Here is a 19,428-nt window from a genome sequence, read left to right on the forward strand (position 1 = left end):
CTTTTTAATGATTCCTAACATCCTGTTTGCTTTTTTGACCGCCTCTGCACACTGCGTGGACATCTTCAGAGAACTATCCACGATAACTCCAAGATCTTTTTCCTGACTCGTTGTAGCTAAATTAGCCCCCATCATGTTGTATGTATAGTTGGGGTTATTTTTTCCAATGTGCATTACTTTACATTTATCCACATTAAATTTCATTTGCCATTTTGTTGCCCAATCACTTAGTTTTGTGAGATCTTTTTGAAGTTCTTCACAATCTGCTTTGGTCTTAACTATCTTGAGTAGTTTAGTGTCATCTGCAAACTTTGCCACCTCATTGTTTACCCCTTTCTCCAGATCATTTATGAATAAATTGAATAGGATTGGTCCTAGGACTGACCCTTGGGGAACACCACTAGTTACCCCTCTCCATTCTGAGAATTTACCATTAATTCCTACCCTTTGTTCCCTGTCCTTTAACCAGTTCTCAATCCATGAAAGGACCTTCCCTTTTATCCCATGACAGCTTAATTTACGTAAGAGCCTTTGGTGAGGGACCTTGTCAAAGGCTTTCTGGAAATCTAAGTACACTATGTCCACCGGATCCCCCTTGTCCACATGTTTGTTGACCCCTTCAAAGAACTCTAATAGATTAGTAAGACACGATTTCCCTTTACAGAAACCATGTTGACTATTGCTCAAGAGTTTATGTTTTTCTATGTGTCTGACAATTTTATTCTTTACTATTGTTTCAACTAATTTGCCCGGTACCGACGTTAGACTTACCGGTCTGTAATTGCCAGGATCACCCCTAGAGCCCTTTTTAAATATTGGCGTTACATTAGCTAACTTCCAGTCATTGGGTACCGAAGCCGATTTAAAGGACAGGTTACAAACCTTGGTTAATAGTTCCGCAACTTCACATTTGAGTTCTTTCAGAACTCTTGGGTGAATGCCATCTGGTCCCGGTGACTTGTTAATGTTGAGTTTATCAATTAATTCCAAAACCTCCTCTAGTGACACTTCAATCTGTGACAGTTCCTCAGATTTGTCACCTACAAAAGCCAGCTCAGGTCTGGGAATCTCCCTAACATCCTCAGCCGTGAAGACTGAAGCAAAGAATCCATTTAGTTTCTCCGCAATGACTTTATCATCTTTAAGCGCTCCTTTTGTATTTTCATCGTCAAGGGGCCCCACTGGTTGTTTAGCAGGCTTCCTGCTTCTGATGTACTTAAAAAACATTTTGTTATTACCTTTGGAGTTTATGGCTAGCCGTTCTTCAAACTCCTCTTTGGCTTTTCTTATTACACTCTTGCACTTAAGTTGGCAGTGTTTGTGCTCCTTTCTATTTGCCTCACTGGGATTTGACTTCCACTTTTTAAAGGAAGTCTTTTTATCTCTCACTGCTTCTTTTACATGGTTGTTAAGCCATGGTGGCTCTTTTTTAGTTCTTTTACTGTTTTTCTTAATTTGGGGTATACATTGAAGTTGGGCCTCTATTATGGTGTCTTTAAAAAGGGCCCACGCAACTTGCAGGGATTACCCTGTAAAGTTATTTTTCATCCTGATTTTACAGAGATGATTTTTACCTTTTTCTTTAATTAAAATTCTTCTTTTAAGAACCTAATTGATTTTTCATTGTTTTAAGATCCAAGGGGTTTGGATCTGTGTTCACCAGAACTAATTGGTGAGGGTATACTCTCAAGCCTACCCAGGAAAAGGGGTGTAAGGACTTGGGGGTGAGGGGGAGAAATTAGTCTCAAATGTGCCCAGGAAATTGGGGGTTAAAGACTTGAAAAATCTTTGGGAAAAGGCAGAATTCCAAGTGGCTCTCCCCCAAAATTTGAAACACGCTTGGTGGTGGCAGCTTACTGTTAACCTAAGCTGGTAAATAAGCTTAGGAGGCTTTCATGCGGGTCCCCACATCTGTACCCTAGATTTCAGAGTGGGGAAGAAACCTTGACAACTCCCCAAAAACCCTTGAGAGACTTCCCAGTCAGATACAGTACAGGACTGATTGCCCACAATGAATCTACAAAATACTGAACCTGAGGCTGCTTTATTTGTCTTCTGAAAAGTTGTTACAAAAGTGTCAGTCGTATGCTGTTTGTACTAGCAAGGAACCTTTCCAGTGTTGAATTTGTAATTCAGCTAAAAACAAAAATCTGTGCAACTTGACAAAAAGTTTTGAGGGGTTGTTTTTAGCCTTAGACTGATCAGCATTCAGAGTGATTTTTACAGTTACTTTGGCCAATGTTTCTTGAGATGTTCCTTTAGCTGTGGGATGGTAGACTGGTGTTGCTTGCACACATGACATCTGAGGGGCAACTTGAGGAGCTCAGAGGTCCCATCTTTAACCAGAACTTTTCCTTTGGTCTTTACCATCTCTATCACATCTGAAGGAAACAAAGACATTTGGTATCTATGAACAGTGTGCACACTGCTTTACCTATACAGCATTTTATCACTGCAGAATAGGATTGTTCTACCCCAACATTCCACATTCTTTCTTCAGATATTCCACCTGGAAATAGAAGAGCCTGTCCCATTGTTAAACATAAAGCCAATCAAATGCTGTGCTAGTTTTGTCAGAAAACCAATGTTACCCAATATCCAAAACTAAGCAGGACCTTCCACTTTTTTTAAACACACTGTTTAAGATTTACATTAGCTTTGAAAATACATGAAAATGATAAAATTATACATCATGGAGTAAATTTTATAAAGTCTTTACCTTGAGAGTTTAAGAAGTATTCTGTAGTAAAAGAATTCCAATGCTTTTTGTTTTTAAGGCAAGGGGAATCAAAATCCTGGCTGATTACATGGAGATGTATGTGACTGAAACACAAGTAATCATGATTTTACATTTACAAAAGAATTACACCAACGTTAGCTAGATAAGCATGTTAAAGGATTCTATCCTTTCCCTACTAAGCACTGTGGCACAAGCTCACACCTGCCCTAAACAGATCCAGTTCCTCTGGATGTCTCTGGGAAATATTCATCAGGGATGTAAGTTACATGTGGGATCAAACAGCTGTAAATGGTAACTCACAGGGAGTTAACTTAGACAGTGATGAAGATGGCATTAGCAAGGAAGGCAACTCACAAGGTTGTGTAGGATAAAACAAGGTGATTGGGCGGCAGAAAAGAGTGCAGCCCAGAATTACTTCTAGTGCAACTCCAATGAATGCCACACTCTCAGCAGGTTGTTTTTCCGGGGGGGGGGGGTGCACGCACGTGTCCTGGCTGGCAACATTAAGTCAGGGGACTTAGGAAAGCGAGTCGGAGCCTTTGGCTCTATCTGTACTACAAATTCAACCACCTCTCACAACCTGGTTGCAACATGGTCATCCCATAAATCAGCTGTAATTTGTAGGACAGCCTGGACCTTAACTGCTTTGTAACCAGGTTAAAGACTTGGTCAAGGCTCAAGACAAAATGTAGTTCTTCAAGATGTGGTACAGACATGTATTCCACTTAGGTGTGTGCGTGCCCAGTGCACCGGAGCCAGCAAACTTTGCCTAACCGTACCCACAGGGGGCAGCACTTGCGCCTCAAGACTATACCCCCTCCTCTGGCTCGATGAAGTGGTGCTGCCTTGACCCTTCCGTCACACCGAATGCCCACAGATGCAGAGGGGATGTAGGCTGGGCCATAGACTACACAGCTGCTTCACATCTCAAACAACAGTTACACAAGTAAACATTTCTTCTTTGAGAAGATGCAGACATGCATTCCACTTAGTGAGTCGCAAGCAACACTCACAGGAAGTGGGGTAAGTGATAGACTATCAGAGTGGTACTCTTTGCGATGCAGAACAGCCACAGCCCAATTCCCTCCTGGCAGAGCACACTCCAGTGTTCTCTTCCTTGCCTATAGACTAATGCATCACACTTGTATTGTCAGGAAATACACGAACCACTGAGCCGCTGATGCAGTCTAGCAAAGTGTGACAGGTATCGTAGAGAGCCCAAAGCTCCAGCACATTGATATGCAGGAGTGAAGCTTCCTGCTCCGACCACAGACCGTGGACTCTCAGCAACCCCAGATGTGCTCCCCAACCCATCAGGGAGGCATCAGTGACAACAATCCTAGTTGGTAAGGGCAGGGGTGAAAGTGGGCCAGTACGGGTAAGAAGTGGCTGTCGGTATTGTCCCATATGCAGCCGACATCAAAGTGCTGCCTTTTGTCCCATCCCCCCCTGTTTGGGGGGGAGGGGCAGCTGCCCCCAGACCCAGCAATTTAAAAGCGGCTGGAGCCAGACCCCCACAGTGGTAAGTCTTCTATGTTACCTTCACCCCGGGTAAGGGAACATCCTGAACCATCTGCCAGGATGGAGTTTAGGATCAATGGAGGGAGGCAGAGCAAACTGTCCAAAGGGTGAAGGGTTGGACGGTAGGCTGAACCAGCTGAATGAATGCAGACATGTGGCTCAAGAGCCTCGGGCACTTCCTAACTGTCATGGAAGGTTGAGACTGCAGACTGAGACAAAGGCACCAAATCATCTGAAAATGGTCAGTCAGCAAAAATACTCTCGAACTCACAGAGTCTGTTAAGGCCCCAGTGAACTCAATTTTCTGAGTGGAGACCAATGTTGACTTTTCAGTGTTTAGGATGAGATCCAGAGGGTTGAGTAAGCACAGCATAACGTGTACGTGAGAAAGAACTTCTCTGGACCTGCCCCTTAGTAGCTAGTTGGCCAGATACAGGAAGACAAGGATTCCCTTCTTCCTGAGGTACGCTGTCACCATGACCATACATTGGGTAAAAACCTGCGGGGCAGAAGACAGACTGAAAAGAAGGATGTGCACTGAAAATGGTGGTTCACCATGACAAATTGGAAAAATCTTAAGTGGCTTGGGAGAATCGCCACATGGAAGTAAGTGTCCTGAAGGTCCAGAGCTGCAAACCAGTGATTTTGAGACAACATGAGGAGGGATACTGCAAGGGGACCATTCAGAACCTGAGGTCTCTGATATATTTGTTGAAGTTGCAGAGATTGAGGACAGGGAACCAGATTTGGGAACCAGAAAGTACCATGAATAAAAACCTTGACACTGGCACTCCGGAGGGACCTCATCCACAACTCCCAAAGCCAGTAGCGACCAGACCTGCTTGAGCAGTATCTCATGAGAGGGGTCCCTGAAGAGGAAGAGACAGAGTGGGGAGGTAGAGTGCAGGAGAATTGGATAGCATAGCCCAATGTGATGGTGTTTAGGGCCCAGCTGTTGGTGGTAACTGAGCACCAAACATTGTGAAAGTGAGCTAGCCTGTCCCCAAATATCAGGGACCAGGGTAGTGGAAGTCACAACTGGACCTCTGCTCTGCACAAACAAGTCAAAATGGGTGCTTGAGGGGGGGAGGGAGAGCTCAGTGGTTTGAGCATTGGCCTGCTAAACCCAGGGTTGTGAGTTCAATCCTTAAGGGGGGCACTTAGAGATCTGGGGCAAAAATCAGTACTTGGTCCTGCTAGTGAAGGCAGGGGACTGGACTTGATGACCTTTCAAGGTCCCTTCCAGTTCTAGGAGATGGGATATCTCCTATTATTATATGTCAACTGGCTGAACCCAGAACCTGAATGTCTCTGCCCCTGGGACCTAGGCCCCTTTCTGGGGTAGTTCCACTTTCTCAGGGGAGGAAAAGATTGTCCGAAGAGGCAGTGCAGGCAGTATTGTTGCTGCTGACCACCATACTGGCAATTTTGCACTGCCTGTGTATACTCCCCCCAAGGAACATACAGTAGCCCTAGAATCCTTGAAGGATTTCAGTTTTGTTTGAAAAGAGAACCTGACCGTTGAAGGGCAAGTCCTATATAGCCTGATGCACATCTGGAGCAATACCCAACTTTTGCAGCCAGAATGCCGTCCTCATGGTTACCACTGAGGCCATCACTCTGACTGAAGTATTCACTACATCTAGCACAAACTGTAGCAACGTTCTGGGCACCAAGAAGCCCTCAGCAATAAATGCCTGAAATTCCTCCCTGGAGGTTTCAGGCAGCTGGTCTGTAAATTTAGACAGTCATCCAATTTACCTGTGCCAACAGTGAAAATGGCATAGCCAGCACCCAGTATGCCTCCATTGTCTCCAGTGCTGGGAGTGGCGTCAGTCCCAAAATCAGCAGACAGTGTAGAGGTGGAGGGCAGGGAGTGCCACCACAGTAATATCAGTAGCATGAAATGCAGCGGTGCTAAGGAGTTTTCTGATGCCAATGAGGTCTGTTGTGCTGAGCCCGGCAACAGACTCACTGCCACAGATGGTGGTAAGGCAACATCAGGATGCGGTACCAACAGACCCAAAGGTTCAGCGGCCTGTCCAGACAGCAAAGCTGTGGATGACATAGCTGTGGAGAAGTCCTGAACCAAAGCAGAGCTCGGGATGGAAAGGCAGAGGAGGTCCACCATCGCTGCCACCTGATATGCTGCTGATGTGGACACCATCAATGTCAGCATTACCCTTGTCAGTACCGGACTCAACGGACGCCCTGGGGCTGGAACCAGGGTCAGCAATATGGGGCCTCTCACATCCCTATGTGGTACTGGGGAGTGGTTGAACAGATGCTCCATCCCACGTGCCAGCAGTGGCCATACTTTTCCTGGAGGAGTAAGAAGAGTCTCCTTGAGATCTGGAGTGTCACGCTTGGTCTTGAGACCTTTTCTTTGGTGCATTCAAAGGAGAGTGGTTTCTACGCCTCTTTGGAGAGGCAGTGGCTCCAGAGCATGAGCCAGTACCACTCACTGATGGCAACCTCTGATCTGACGTGGGCCTTGGTACTGAAAAAGGCCTTGTGGCCTGCTTGAGAAGGCTCTGCTTCAGGCAAAAGTCTCTAACCACTTGAGTCCCTTTTGTGAACAATTTACAAACTGAAAACCACTCTTTGATGTGAGCCTCGCCTAAGCGGAGCAAGCACCTTGTGTGAGGGTCATTGTTGGGGATTCCCCCCCCCCCCCACACACACACACCAGACAACATTTAAATCCTGCTGAGGGTATCACCAGGGAAAACTACTTTACTAAGCCAGGGTACCAACTAACTATATGCAACTAAGTCAAAGGATGAGGAATTGTGAGGTTAAGAACTACACAGCGCTCCCATTCCAGCCAGGGACGGATGGTAAGAAGGAACTAAGGGGGAAGGGGGGGTTGAGATGGTGCCACATCATGTAGCATGGGGAAGGGCTATGGCCACAAGGTGCAAGTGCTACCCTCTATTAGTACTGCTAGGCAAAATTCTCCAGCTCTGACGTGCTAGGTGCATACACGGCTACATCTACTCGAAGAACCAGTCTGCACCATAAACTGGAACATTCACCACTCTGCTCCAATTTTTACCAGTGTTAGGGGAGCAAGCCTTCATGTGGCCTTCAAAGAAAAGTCTACTTCTGACTTCTAGAAGATTAATTAAAAGTTGCCATTTTCTTATACAATTTTTCTACTTACTTTTAAAGATGTGATCATTATATATTTGAGTAAGCAAAAAAAAAAAATATTGAGAATAATAAAGCATAGCTAATACTACCTGTTTAACTTTAATATGGTTTAAAACAGTGGCTCTCAAACTTTTATACTGGTGACCCCTTTCACATAGCAAGCCTATAGTGCGACCCCCCTAATAAATTAAAAAGACTTTTTAATATATTTAACACCATTATAAATGCTAGAGGCAAAGCGGAGTTTGGGGTGGAGGCTGACAGCTTGCGACCCCCCCATGTAATAACCTTGCAACCAGCGATAAGCTCCCAAAATCCTAAGAACTGGTTCCCTACCGGGTCCTCGGCAGCACTTTGGCAGCGGCGTCTTCACTCGCTCCAGGTTTTCGGCAGCATTTCGGTGGCGGGTCCTTCACCCAGAGTGAGTGAAGGACCCGCCGCCGAAGACCCAGTAAGGAACTGCGCAGTGCCTATTCTCCTCCCCCCAATCCAACCCCAACCCACGTCCTGCCCTCGACTGCCCCCCCTCAGAACCCGCAACCCATCAACCCCCCCCGCTCCTTGTCCCCTGACCACCCCCTCCCAAGACCCCCCCACCCTAACTGCCCCCCAAGACCCTCCACCCAACTCGCCCTGCTCCCTGTCCCCTGACTGCCCCAACCCCATCCACCACAACCCCAATAGACCCCCGGAACACCCACGCCTACCGAACCCCCCCATTCCCTGACCACCCCCCCAGAACCTCTGCGCCATCCAACCCCCACCCCGCTCCCTGTCCCCGGGACTCCCTGTCCCTTATCCAACCCCCCCCCCCCCTTACCATGCCGCTTACCCCCACCTCCTCCCTCTCCCGGAGTCTCAGCGCGCCATGTCCAGCAGCAGCCCTGGACAGTGCTTCAGCGGCCTGGCTCCAGTGGGGCCTCAGAGATTCTTGTGAGGCCCCTGCAGGGCCCAGGGCAAGGGGCAAATTGCCCCACTTGCCTCCTCCCCCCTCCCCAGGCAGCCCTGCCAACCCGTCCTCCCAGCCTCGGCCCGGCCCCCTTACCATGCCGCTCAAAGCGGCAGGAACTGCAGAGCTGCGCTGGCGGCTCAGCACACTGCGGCTCTGCAAGGGGGGGGGCCCGGGGAGCTCAGGCGGGCCGGACAGGACAGTCCCGCGGGTCAGATGTGGCCCGCAGACCAGAGTTCGTCCACCCGCCCACCCCTTTAGCAGCCGGTTCTACACCGGTTTCTAAATTTAACAACCGGTTCTTGCAAACCGGTGCAAACCGGCTCCAGGTCACCACTGCTTACAACCCCCGACGGGTCCTGACCCCCAGTTTGAGAACCTGTGGTTTAAATGGTCTGGATTGTTATGTTGCAGTCTCTACACCTGTTAATGACATCCAATATTCCTGTTTCTTGAGACTCAAACACTCATCATAAATCAAGAGAATTTCAATTTGCAAATTTTCAAAAGAAGGCCTTATCTCAGTAAATAAAAAAGGCTCAAGTCCAGTACACAACCTGGCTATATAGGCATGATATCTATACCACCTCCAGCAGATAACTGAAATAAAACTGGCTGAACAATCTAGCCTTACCTCATGCTGGGAACTGCATGGTAACCCAATCGGAACTCCAAGCTATCTTTATCCAGGCATTGTTGGATCAGCTTTTCCCCAACAGCATGCATGTGTTCTAGTAATTCAAGATGCTCTTTTGTTACTGATTTTAGACTGGAGATGGAGTCCCAGGGTAAGATTAGCCAGTGGTAACGAGCTTTGGGATATTTATCCTTAATGCTTACAACCCTTTCATCTTTGTAAACCTAGTAGAGAGAGAGAAAAATCAAGGCTATTTACCATTGACTGGGGTTCCCTGGAACATCATAATAAAAATAATCAACTTGAATTATCCAAATATTTGGCTTCGCTAATCCACACTTATATGCTCCATGCCAGTGTCACAGAACCATTCAAAAGCAGTTAGTGTGGTATGAGGCCAATGTACATACAGGTGTACAGAGTGCACCTCTGAAACAAGGCAAGGCTAAACTTACTCCTTATTTCCAAAGCAGGGATGGAGGAAGGGTGAGTACGGATCTGTGGAGAAAATACATTTGGAGCTCTCCAGTGACTGTTAAGTACACTATTGTTTCCCCATCATACACATACCTCCAGAGATCCACATTGACTGATTACCAAGCAATAAACACTTATCTGAGAGACAGTGGTGGAAAGAGTCTTGAGATTTTCTATTTGACTATATAAGTCTCCTATAAGCCATACTCAACACATTTTACTACCACCTGTGAAGTATTTGGATCAATATATCTCACCTTCTGGGCACTTCTCTGCAGGCAGCATAACCAAGGTAATTTACAAAAACTTGCGTTTGCAGTGAGATAAACAGGGCTTTCCACATCTGGTTTATAGATCTATAAATGCCAAGGCCCAAAGGGAGCGCTATGAGCATCTAGTCTGACCTCCTGTATAACACAGGTCAGAGAACTGCCCCACAATAATTCCTTTGAACTAGAACTGATCTTTTAGAGAAACATCCAATCTTGATTTATGCAGACTGGCCGCCTAGGATAAGGAGTCACTAGGCTGCAGCAGATGCGCTCAGAGACTGCATTCAGCAAACATTCTAGGATGAGACTAATGACCACCTTGCTTTAACAGAAATAATGAAAAGGCAAAAAGCTGTCAAAGCCTTTGGTGCTCACTTACCCAGCTAAGGTGATTTCACCCAGAAAGCCACTTGTAAGGAGAGGATGTAGAAAACATATCCCTAACTCCCTGAAGTCTCTATATTTACTGAGGTCAGACTGAGATCGCTTGGCTGCGTGGGACACACTTCTGGAAGGTGAAGGAATCCTTTCGTCAAACATTTCAGCAGAGGATGCTCCAACAGAAATTTGCCATTTATTGCTTGTCAAACAGAAAGCAAGCACCACAATGTTGTGCAAAGGCTTGTATTTTTAGTTGTCCAAAGCGGGTGAGAGATTTAAAAAGAATAGTCAGCCTGTTAAATAAAACAGGCAGAAGCTGTAGACTGACTGTACAAAGCTGTAGACTGTAGTACAAAGAGAAGGAAGCACATTCAGGCTGGGAGACCTGTGACTAGGGCACGCAGGGCTCCTAGTGAGGTCAAAGATTGGTATGACAATGAGCCAAGGGATTCTAGAAACAAAAGGAGAGGTTTACTGCAATTCCAATTATATTCATGTCTTCACTAGGCAATTCCAGGAGGAGGAGTTTCCAACCCCTTTCTGGGCATTGCTTTTCTAGTGGGGGAAGGAAAGATCACTTATTGGCAGCTGCTGGGTTGAATAACTAAGACTTGTGGATTGAACAGCTTGAGGGAATGAGTTTCACCATCCTGACTGACTCCTCCCCTGACTGGGACCCTGGTAACTACCATCATACCACCGGTTCTTTGTTGGCCTGATTTTTAAAGCCATACCAACTACAAAGGGGGATCACCACCTCCACCAGCTTCAGCTAAATCCTCCACAATTCCTGGGGAGATGTAAAATTCAAGTTCCTACTGTTGCCCCTCCTCTATTATGGCATTTTCCTCCCCCATCTAATTTCTCCTCTTGCCTATCTTTGCCTTCTGCCCAAGCAGGGTCTGGCTTGGCCAACCAAGACAAACCCCCCTTTTACAACACTTCTGTGAACAGAGGTCAGCCAGCTCGACCCTGGTAAGAGCTTGCCAGGTCTTGAAGTGGCTAGTAAGATTGCATGTTGTGTCTTTGCCCTCCCTGCAGTTAGGCTTCCAGGGAGACAGGCTTGGTTTTCCATCCCTGCTATCCTCTTCTTATACTTGTGTGTACATCTTCCCGGCTTTGGTTTAAAGGAAACAGAATCAAAGTTCAGTAACTCAAGACTGTACAAAACTGGCTCTCCTTCCTGCAACTAGGACAGATAATGCCATCTTTAACACCACCCAAAGCTGGCTAGCAGAGATTTCTCCCAATAAAAATTCCATACAACAAATGAAAAAAAGAATCAGAAAAATTGTTAAAATAAACTTTTCCTCAACTTTTTAAGTTTCAAGTACTTTAACTGTTTCCCTTCTTTATCGGGGAGGCCTGGTCTACACTACAAAGTTAACAAGGTCAACGAAACCTGCCTTGCGTCAGCCTTGTCGGGCACATGTCTACATTTAAATATGGCTCCTATGGATGTAAGTGCCCTTTTATCCTGACTTAACACCACCTCCAAGAGCGGCATAGAGCCAAAGTTGATCTTCTCGGGTCGACAGTGTGAGTGCAGACGCTGCATTACTTAGGGCGACTGTAGCTGTCCTCCAACAGCTGTCCCACAATGCCCCACACTGAACACTCTGGTCATCATTGTGAACTTCACTGGCAAGCCGTCATGGAGACCAGAAGAACCCTCCCCTTTAAAGCCCTGCAAATTTTTGAACTTCCCTTTCCTGGTTGCCTGACTTGGCGAGCACACCTAGCATCTCTCCATTGTTGAGTGCAACTGCCCAGCTGACCATGCCGGCAACACGCTTCAGACACACTCCTGACTGGAGTAGACGGGAGATATTGGATCTCCTGGGCCTGCGGAGAGAGGAGGCTGTGCAGGTACAGCTCAGAACCTACCCTAGAAATGTGGCTATCTACAAGCAGATTTCTCAGTGGATGCAGAAGGGCTACAACAGGGACCAGCAGCAGTGTTGCATGAAAGGCAAGTTGCTGCTGCAGGCACATGAGAAGACCAGAAAGGCCTTCAACAATCAAGCTGGTGCCAAGCTACAGACCTGCCGCTTTTACAAAGAGCTGAATGCCCTAGTCAGTGGAGCCTCCACCACTCCCAGCAGTACAATGGATTCATCCGAGAAGCCAAAGTCACAGGCCCCTACCATGAACTGTGAGGAAGAGGAGGATGGGGGACAGATAACCAAGGGATCCAGCTACGCAGCATGCCAGGACCTGTTTTTAACTCCAGCACAGTCCAGTCAGTCATAGAATCATAGAAGATTAGGGTTGGAAGAGACCTCAGGAGGTCATCTGGTCCAATCCCCTGCTCAAAGCAGGACCAATCACCAACTAAATCATCCCAGCCAGGGTTTTGTCAAGTTGGGCCTTAAAAACCTTTAAGGAAGGAAATTCCACCACCTCCCTATGTAACCCATTCCAGTGCTTCACCACCCTCCTAGTGAAAAAAAAGTTTTTCCTAATATCCAACCTAGACCTCCCCCACTGCAACTTGAGACCATTACTCCTTGTTCTGTCATCTGCTACCACTGAGAACGAAGCTGTGGATGACATAGCCTTGGAGAAGTTAGGCTGCTGGTCCTTTATTCAGCAGCCTGTCCAGACAGCAAAGTCTTAAACACTGTCCTGAACCAAAGCAGATTCTGTTACAGAATAAATTTCTATTACTCAGAACAAAATTCTTCTTTATTGGTTCTCAACATATACTGGCTGGCACTCAGCAGTTCTTGAAAGCGTCCAACTACTTGTTACTGTGCAGTGTCACACAACTCAGAAGATCATTCATAAACAAAATCCAAGGATGCATTAACAATGTTATATTCCTGTATACACACACAGCATTTACCACGATTCATAGTCGGCTGCAAAAGAGCAGAGCCAGGTGTAGCACACCACTATGCTGTATGCTACTCTGGCTCACAGTTACAATGCTCTTTCATAGCTTCCCTGAACTGTATAGCTCCACGCTGAGCTCTTTTAATGGCCTTGTATCTGGCAGTTCAGATTCAGCAGACATATGCTCCACCTCTGCCCTCCACCCCATGGAAAGTTTTCCCTCTTTGCTTCAGATATTATGCAGGACACTGCAGGCAGTTATGACCATTGGGATATTTTTCTCATTGAGGTCCAATCTTGTGAGTAAACAACGCCAGCAACCCTTCAAATGACGAAAAGCACATTTGACTGTCATTCTGCACCTCCTGAGCCAGGAGCTGAAGTACTCCTTGGCGCTGTCAAGGTGCCCATTGTACAGCTTCATGAACCATGGGAAGAAGGGGTAGACTGAGTTGCCCAGGATCACTATCAGCATTACCAATGGTAATCTACCTGTTGAGAAAGAAAGTCCTTGCTTGCAGCTTTCGGAACAGTCCTGGGTTCTTAAAGATGTGAGTGTCATGCACCTTCTGTGACCAGTCCACCACACTGATGTAGATGAAGCATCCCCAGTGATCCATCAACACTTTCATAACCATAGAAAAGTACGCCCTTTCTGTTGATGTGCTCTGTGGCAAGGTGGGCTAGTGCCAAAAAGGGATATGCGTGCAGTCTATTGCTCCATGGCAGTTCAGGAACCCCACAGCTGCAAATCCATCCACTATGTCTTGCACGTTGCAGACAGTCAGTCCTGCACACTTGCATGACAACAGCCCCTGCGGTAGATTTCCTGACTTCAAATTGATTCCCAGTTGATTGGCAGCAATCCAGCGTTGCAAGTTTCCACAGTGTGATCGCCACTCGTTTCTCCACTGCTGGTGTAGCTCTCATTTTGGAGTCCCTGCACTGGAGGACTGGGAGATGTTTGGCACACACATCCAGGAATGTGGCCTTGTACATCCTAAAGTTCTGCAGCTATTGTTCATTATCTCAAACCTGCATAATAATGGGATCCCACCAGTTAGTGCTTGTTTCTGAGGCCCAGAACCAGCGTTCCACCATCTTGCAGCTGCTCCGTGACCACCAACAACCTAGAATCGGGTCTTGCTATGTCCCACAGCAATCTGTCCTCCAAGGAATCATCATGTTCCCTGCATCTCTTCTTTCAGCTCTGCAAACACTGCAGGATGTTGCACCCTGTTCTTGCAACAGTCATGACAGTAGTGCAGAGCTATGCAGGCTCCAGGCCACGTGGGTTTGTGGGATTTTGAAGAGAAAAAAAAAACATGCAAAAATCATGGGATATAGATCACATTATGGGATGGAGACAGTTGCAAACTGAGAAGTTGACCCCATGCTTCCAGTCATCCCAATTGACTCGCTTTGGCCCCATCATGCATTGCCAAAAGACTGGACGGTGGCAAGTTGTCTTCCATATGGAGAAAGACTTGCATTTGTGAGGTAAGCAATCCAAGAACAAACTATCCAGGCTTCTACTAGAACTCAATCTCTTGATGCAGTAGAATCATATAACCGAAGGGGGTCAAGATCCAAGTCTGTTTGGCAAAGTCTCTCTGGCTGAGAACAGCAAAGTGAGGGGAAACGTATGTAACGTCAAGAGGGCCAAATACTAGAATAAGTGAGCCCAAACTAAAGCTGCTATGACCCTAGCAGCGCTCTCCTGTGCTGTATTTCACAATAATTTGGGAAATGCCCACCTCCAACTCCTTTTAGCAGAAAGGCACCAGTCAGTCCCAGCCAGCCCTTTCCTTCTCTGCTCTAATGGTAGGAGCAACTCCAGGTAATTCAGCTGGAAAGGTCTCAGAAGAAGCAGGAAGCCACTGTCTTCCAAGGACCTTCCACCAAGATTGTCTTTCACCTGATCTCACCCACCTTGCTGGCATTCCTAAGTTGGTTGAACTTCAGGACCTAGTGCAAAGTCCAACTACTCACCAACTAAAAAATTTAATAATTGGAGATATACCTATCTCCTAGAACTGGAAGGGACCTTGAAAGGTCATCAAGTCCAGCCCCCTGCCTTCTCTAGCAGGACCAAGTACTGATTTTTGCCCCAGATCCCTAAGTGGCCCCCTCAAGGATTGAACTCACAACCCTGGGTTTAGCAGGCCAATGCTCAAACCACTGAGCTATCCCTCCCCCCACTCAGGCATTTGTTTATGGTTGGCTGGGATGTGAGCAAATTTTTGTCTAAGAACAGGCTCAGAAATACTGGATCTTCACCCTCTTGCACACCTAGAGGCCAGGGGGTTACCTACGTTTCATCTTGTTAGAGTAATTTTCCTCCATCAAGATGGAGATTCCAGTCTCCATCTCATAAAATTACTTATTGTGTAATTACTCAAAGTGTGTTCTGACACTCAAGATCATTATCTGTTGTTTCAGCTAATAAGAGTAGTCAAACTTCTACTTATCAAAAGCACTCTGCTATAGTCTGCAAGAAAATATCTCGAGGGGAGGGAGGATAGCCACCACCACATAAGAACTGAAGTTTGAAGAGAGACTGGTTCAGACATTAGGCAACAGGTTCAGTATTGTGATACTTAAACATTCCAGTTATCAATTTGATAGATTTATAATAAAAATGAGATCCACCTTTTTAGACTCGAAGCTAAGCTTTCTTGGTTTTATTTTTGTTAGTTTTTGTGTTTTAATAAAATTTACGACACTAATACAGTGTCTCATTTCTTCACCAGCCAGTGTGGTCCAGAACCTCGGAGGACCCAGGAGACAACTGGTCAACTTAACAGCCTGATGACCTCTCCTAATTAGTCCCTGGGTCTCATAAGTGCCTGCTCTAAGCATGGTATTGTGATTGCATTTCAGATTTATTTTTTGGGATCCAGATGTTGAAACAAGTGATACATGCTTTATGCACAAAGCTATAAATGAAACCAAGTGACCATAACAGAGGAAAATCTAGTGCTAGGGACATGACTGTCACAGCATTCTTGGATTCCATGAAATTCCACCCACACTCTCTTTTGTTAATTGGGTCACAGAATCTACCTTTCCTGAATCACAGGTGTTAAGAAAAGCAATTGGGGAGCATCATATTAACAATGGCTCTCCAAGGTTATAGAGGTTTCCTGCTGGCCTGATGGAAAAGGACTAATGCATCTAGAAAACAAGTTGATATACATACAGTACATGCACATTTGGTAATTTTAACATGCACTTGGCTCAACAGCATTCTGAATGGGATGCTCATTGAATGTGGATTGATAAATTATTCAAAGTATAGTGTGGATCATTCCCACCTGCATTTTTGGGTCTTGCATAGAGATCTTCAGACCTTGACTCCAATGTCCTAAATGTTCCTAGAGTATAAATAGAATAGACACTTTTAGAAGAAATTTAAAAAAAAAAATCTAATGAAATTGAAGCAGAATCCAAAGTCTTCAAATAATTTTTACTATAACTCCAATATTGCTTTGCTGATACAAATACATACCTGTGTTAAAATAGTGTTTGTTTGTTTTTTAAAAAAAACAGGAAATAATTTCTTTTTAACCTTTTTTTAAAGTAAAGTTTGCAAAGTAAAACATTTTCAGTTGGGAAATTCCAGAATTAGAGTTACCCAGGCAACTTTAGTTTGGCCCCTTATACATCTGCATGATGACACAGCCCTTAATTGCATGATCACAGGCCATATTTCTACAGGACTCTGCATCATTCAATGCACAGGGTGGACGATGCTCTGGGAACAAGGCAGCCATTGATATTTCTTTGTATCTTTGTCATTCAGTGGATGACCCCAGGCCTTGCTCTATGCCACCATTCAAACCCTCTGCCGAATGCAACACTTTCATTTCATTTCTATTGCACCTATCACTGTAACAGCTTAACCTCACACACATTAATACATTTAGCTTCAACAACAATATGGGTTAGGGTGGGTGAGTTGTGTTTTTTTAAACAGACGGTGCTCAGGCACTGGGAGATTACACCAATGTCAGCAAAAGCCTCTACTAACTTTGGGTCTCTCAATGACTGGGTGCCCTGTTTGAGACACTTGGGGCCTGATTTTTTCCCCCGAATAAGTAGCATTTTATAGCACTCTATATATTCAAAACATGGCACAGATATTAACAAGTTAACCTTCATAACCCCCTCATGAGGCAAGTGTGTAAGCATTACTACTCTTTCAGAGGTTCTCAAACTTAATTGCATCACAACCCCCTTCTGACAACAAAAATTACTACACGACCCCAGGATGGGAGACGGAAGCCTGAGCCCACCTGAGTCCCGCTGCCCTGGGCAGGGGGTCAAAGCCAAAGCCCGAGCCTAGCTGCCCCAGGTGGTGGGGCTCGGGGTTCAGCAAGTCTAATGCCAGACCTGGTGACCCCATTACAATTGGTTCAGAACCCACTTTGGGGTCCCAACCCACAGTTTGAGAACCACTGTGTCTATTTTATGGATGGAGAAACTGAAACGAAGGCAAAGTGATTAGCCCAAGGCCACAGAGTGAATGAGTATCAAAGCCAGGATTAGAACAACACAGGACTCCCTGTGTCCCAGCCCTGTGCTCCTGCAGGCAGGAGTGCTCAGGTCTCGTGGGGGGAAAAAACCAGGCCCCAAGTATGGCACCCAGAAAACGAGGAACACAGAGTTAGTGGCAACCTCTGGAAAGTTTGGTTTCAATGAGTGGGCAGAGGCAGGGACAAATTCCCATTCTTTTAACATAGTTTTTTGGTATGTGATGGACGCTTAAGTGTGCTACTCTGAAAAGTGACTGGGAAAAGATCAAGGGGTTTCATTGGTTCCCACTTGCTATTTCCAGGTCAAATCTCCTCTATTGCTAAGTAAAACAATAGATTTCCTAGCTGAGCTCTTCTGGCTCACACTGTCACCCACCAACAAGATTCTTTGCCGCTGGAACCAAAGCCCTGATCCCACAGTCTGCTGCAGGCAGCTGTGTGCACCCATGTGAAGCCCCGCTGATTTCAGTAGGGGTCCGCCCATGTAGATCAGACTGCAGGATCAAAGCCTTAGTTAGCAATTCTGTGGCTGATGTACAAGCCAGAAGGGAATTCAACTTGCTCCCCCAAAGTTATGTTGGGTTTTCCATGCGAACAGGAGTCACTCAAGTAGAACTGGTTTCTGCTCTACAGTCAGCTGATTTGACTGACTACACTGAGGCTCAGTCTACATGGAAGAGTTTTTGATGTTCTCCCACAATTGCTGTAGCACCAGTGCAGCTCCACCAGTGCTGGCAATGATGGGCGTGCTAGGACAGGGTATTCTACTGCTCACCTTGTGGTTGGAAGAGCTGTCATGGGGAGAGGAGGAAGAACTACTGGTATTGTTTGGCTTGCAGCTTGAACTACCATCTTGCAAGTCTGGTTGCTCCATTTTCATACTTTTTTCAGACATGTTTTTCATGTTACTATTCCCAGAGTCTATGTATGGCCTCTTGTTTGCTTTTGCCTTCCCTTCTGCTCGTGCGCCAGACATCCCTATGACTTCCAAGAATTGTATAGTATAGGGGTAAAGTTTATTCACAAGATGTAGAACCTGTCCTGGCTTCAGCTTCACTTCTTCATCCTTGCCAATATCCACCAAGTCAACACTGGCTGGGTTAACTCCCATCTTTGGATAATCAGAAAAAAAGCACAATGTAGGAATTGGCATACAAGTATAGTCCCCAAATTCAGATATACTAAAACCCAACTACTCCGAACTGTTCTAGGGCACCCCTGTCCCTGCAACGCAGAGAGAGAAGAGTACATGGCATTTCCTCCACCCTTTTCCACATACTGGAAATCAAAATGCAAATCAAAAATTGGAGTAGGAGGTATAGATTTAGAGCCTCATCCTGCAATCAGAACCGCTAGAGCAAACCCTGCACCAGCATGAAGCCCTAATGAGCCTAATGGGATCCCACATGGGAACAGGGTCTGTGTTAGCAGAGCTGGCTGGGACCACATACCACCATGAAGCCCTGCACCCCACTGGGGCCTGGGTTGGTGGCACTGGCTGTGACCCCACCAAACATGCAGCCACACTGGGATCCTACATGGGTACAGGTTGGTGGAGCTGGTTGTGACCCTGCCTTGCCATGAAGCCCCTGTGACCTCAATGGAGCTGGTCCCCCATTGGTACACGGTCCACATTAATTGTACTGGCTGTGACCTCACACTGCCATGGAGCCCATGACCCCAATGAGGTCAGTTCCACATGGGTACAGGGTTCATGTTAGGGATATTGGCTGCAGGATCGAGATGTGTCTTCACCTGGGTATTAAGGCCTTTGGCATACTTTTAGGTGCTTGGAAAATAAATAAATAGCAGCTGCATCAAGTCTGACTCAGATATTCAGCATCAGAAACCAGCATCTTGGTTCCAAATGGTTATACTTTCTGATCAGTCTCCTTTATAGTGATATTTGTCTTCTTACT

General features: G+C 46.1%; 1 protein-coding gene across 4 annotated transcripts in view; it reads right to left on the reverse strand.

Moving 5' to 3' along the window:
- Window positions 1-2,028: 2,028 nt before the first annotated feature.
- Window positions 2,029-19,428, reverse strand: part of APTX (aprataxin) — a 29,083-nt gene continuing 11,683 nt past the window's right edge. For 3 of the 4 annotated variants that reach the window (XM_045020429.1, XM_045020426.1, XM_045020427.1), the window contains exons 4-8: window positions 18,285-18,620; window positions 16,289-16,348; window positions 9,001-9,227; window positions 2,720-2,823; window positions 2,029-2,381 (exon numbers count right to left, since the gene is read on the reverse strand). In XM_045020429.1, the coding sequence (XP_044876364.1) occupies window positions 2,227-2,381; window positions 2,720-2,823; window positions 9,001-9,227; window positions 16,289-16,348; window positions 18,285-18,620 (882 nt within the window). In that variant the 3' untranslated portion in view covers window positions 2,029-2,226. The remainder of the gene's footprint in view (window positions 2,382-2,719; window positions 2,824-9,000; window positions 9,228-16,288; window positions 16,349-18,284; window positions 18,621-19,428) is intronic. The other variant, XM_045020428.1, reaches the window with a different exon arrangement.

The sequence above is a fragment of the Mauremys mutica genome, chromosome 6 (assembly GCF_020497125.1).
Source record: "Mauremys mutica isolate MM-2020 ecotype Southern chromosome 6, ASM2049712v1, whole genome shotgun sequence".
Taxonomy (NCBI): Eukaryota; Metazoa; Chordata; order Testudines; family Geoemydidae; genus Mauremys; species Mauremys mutica.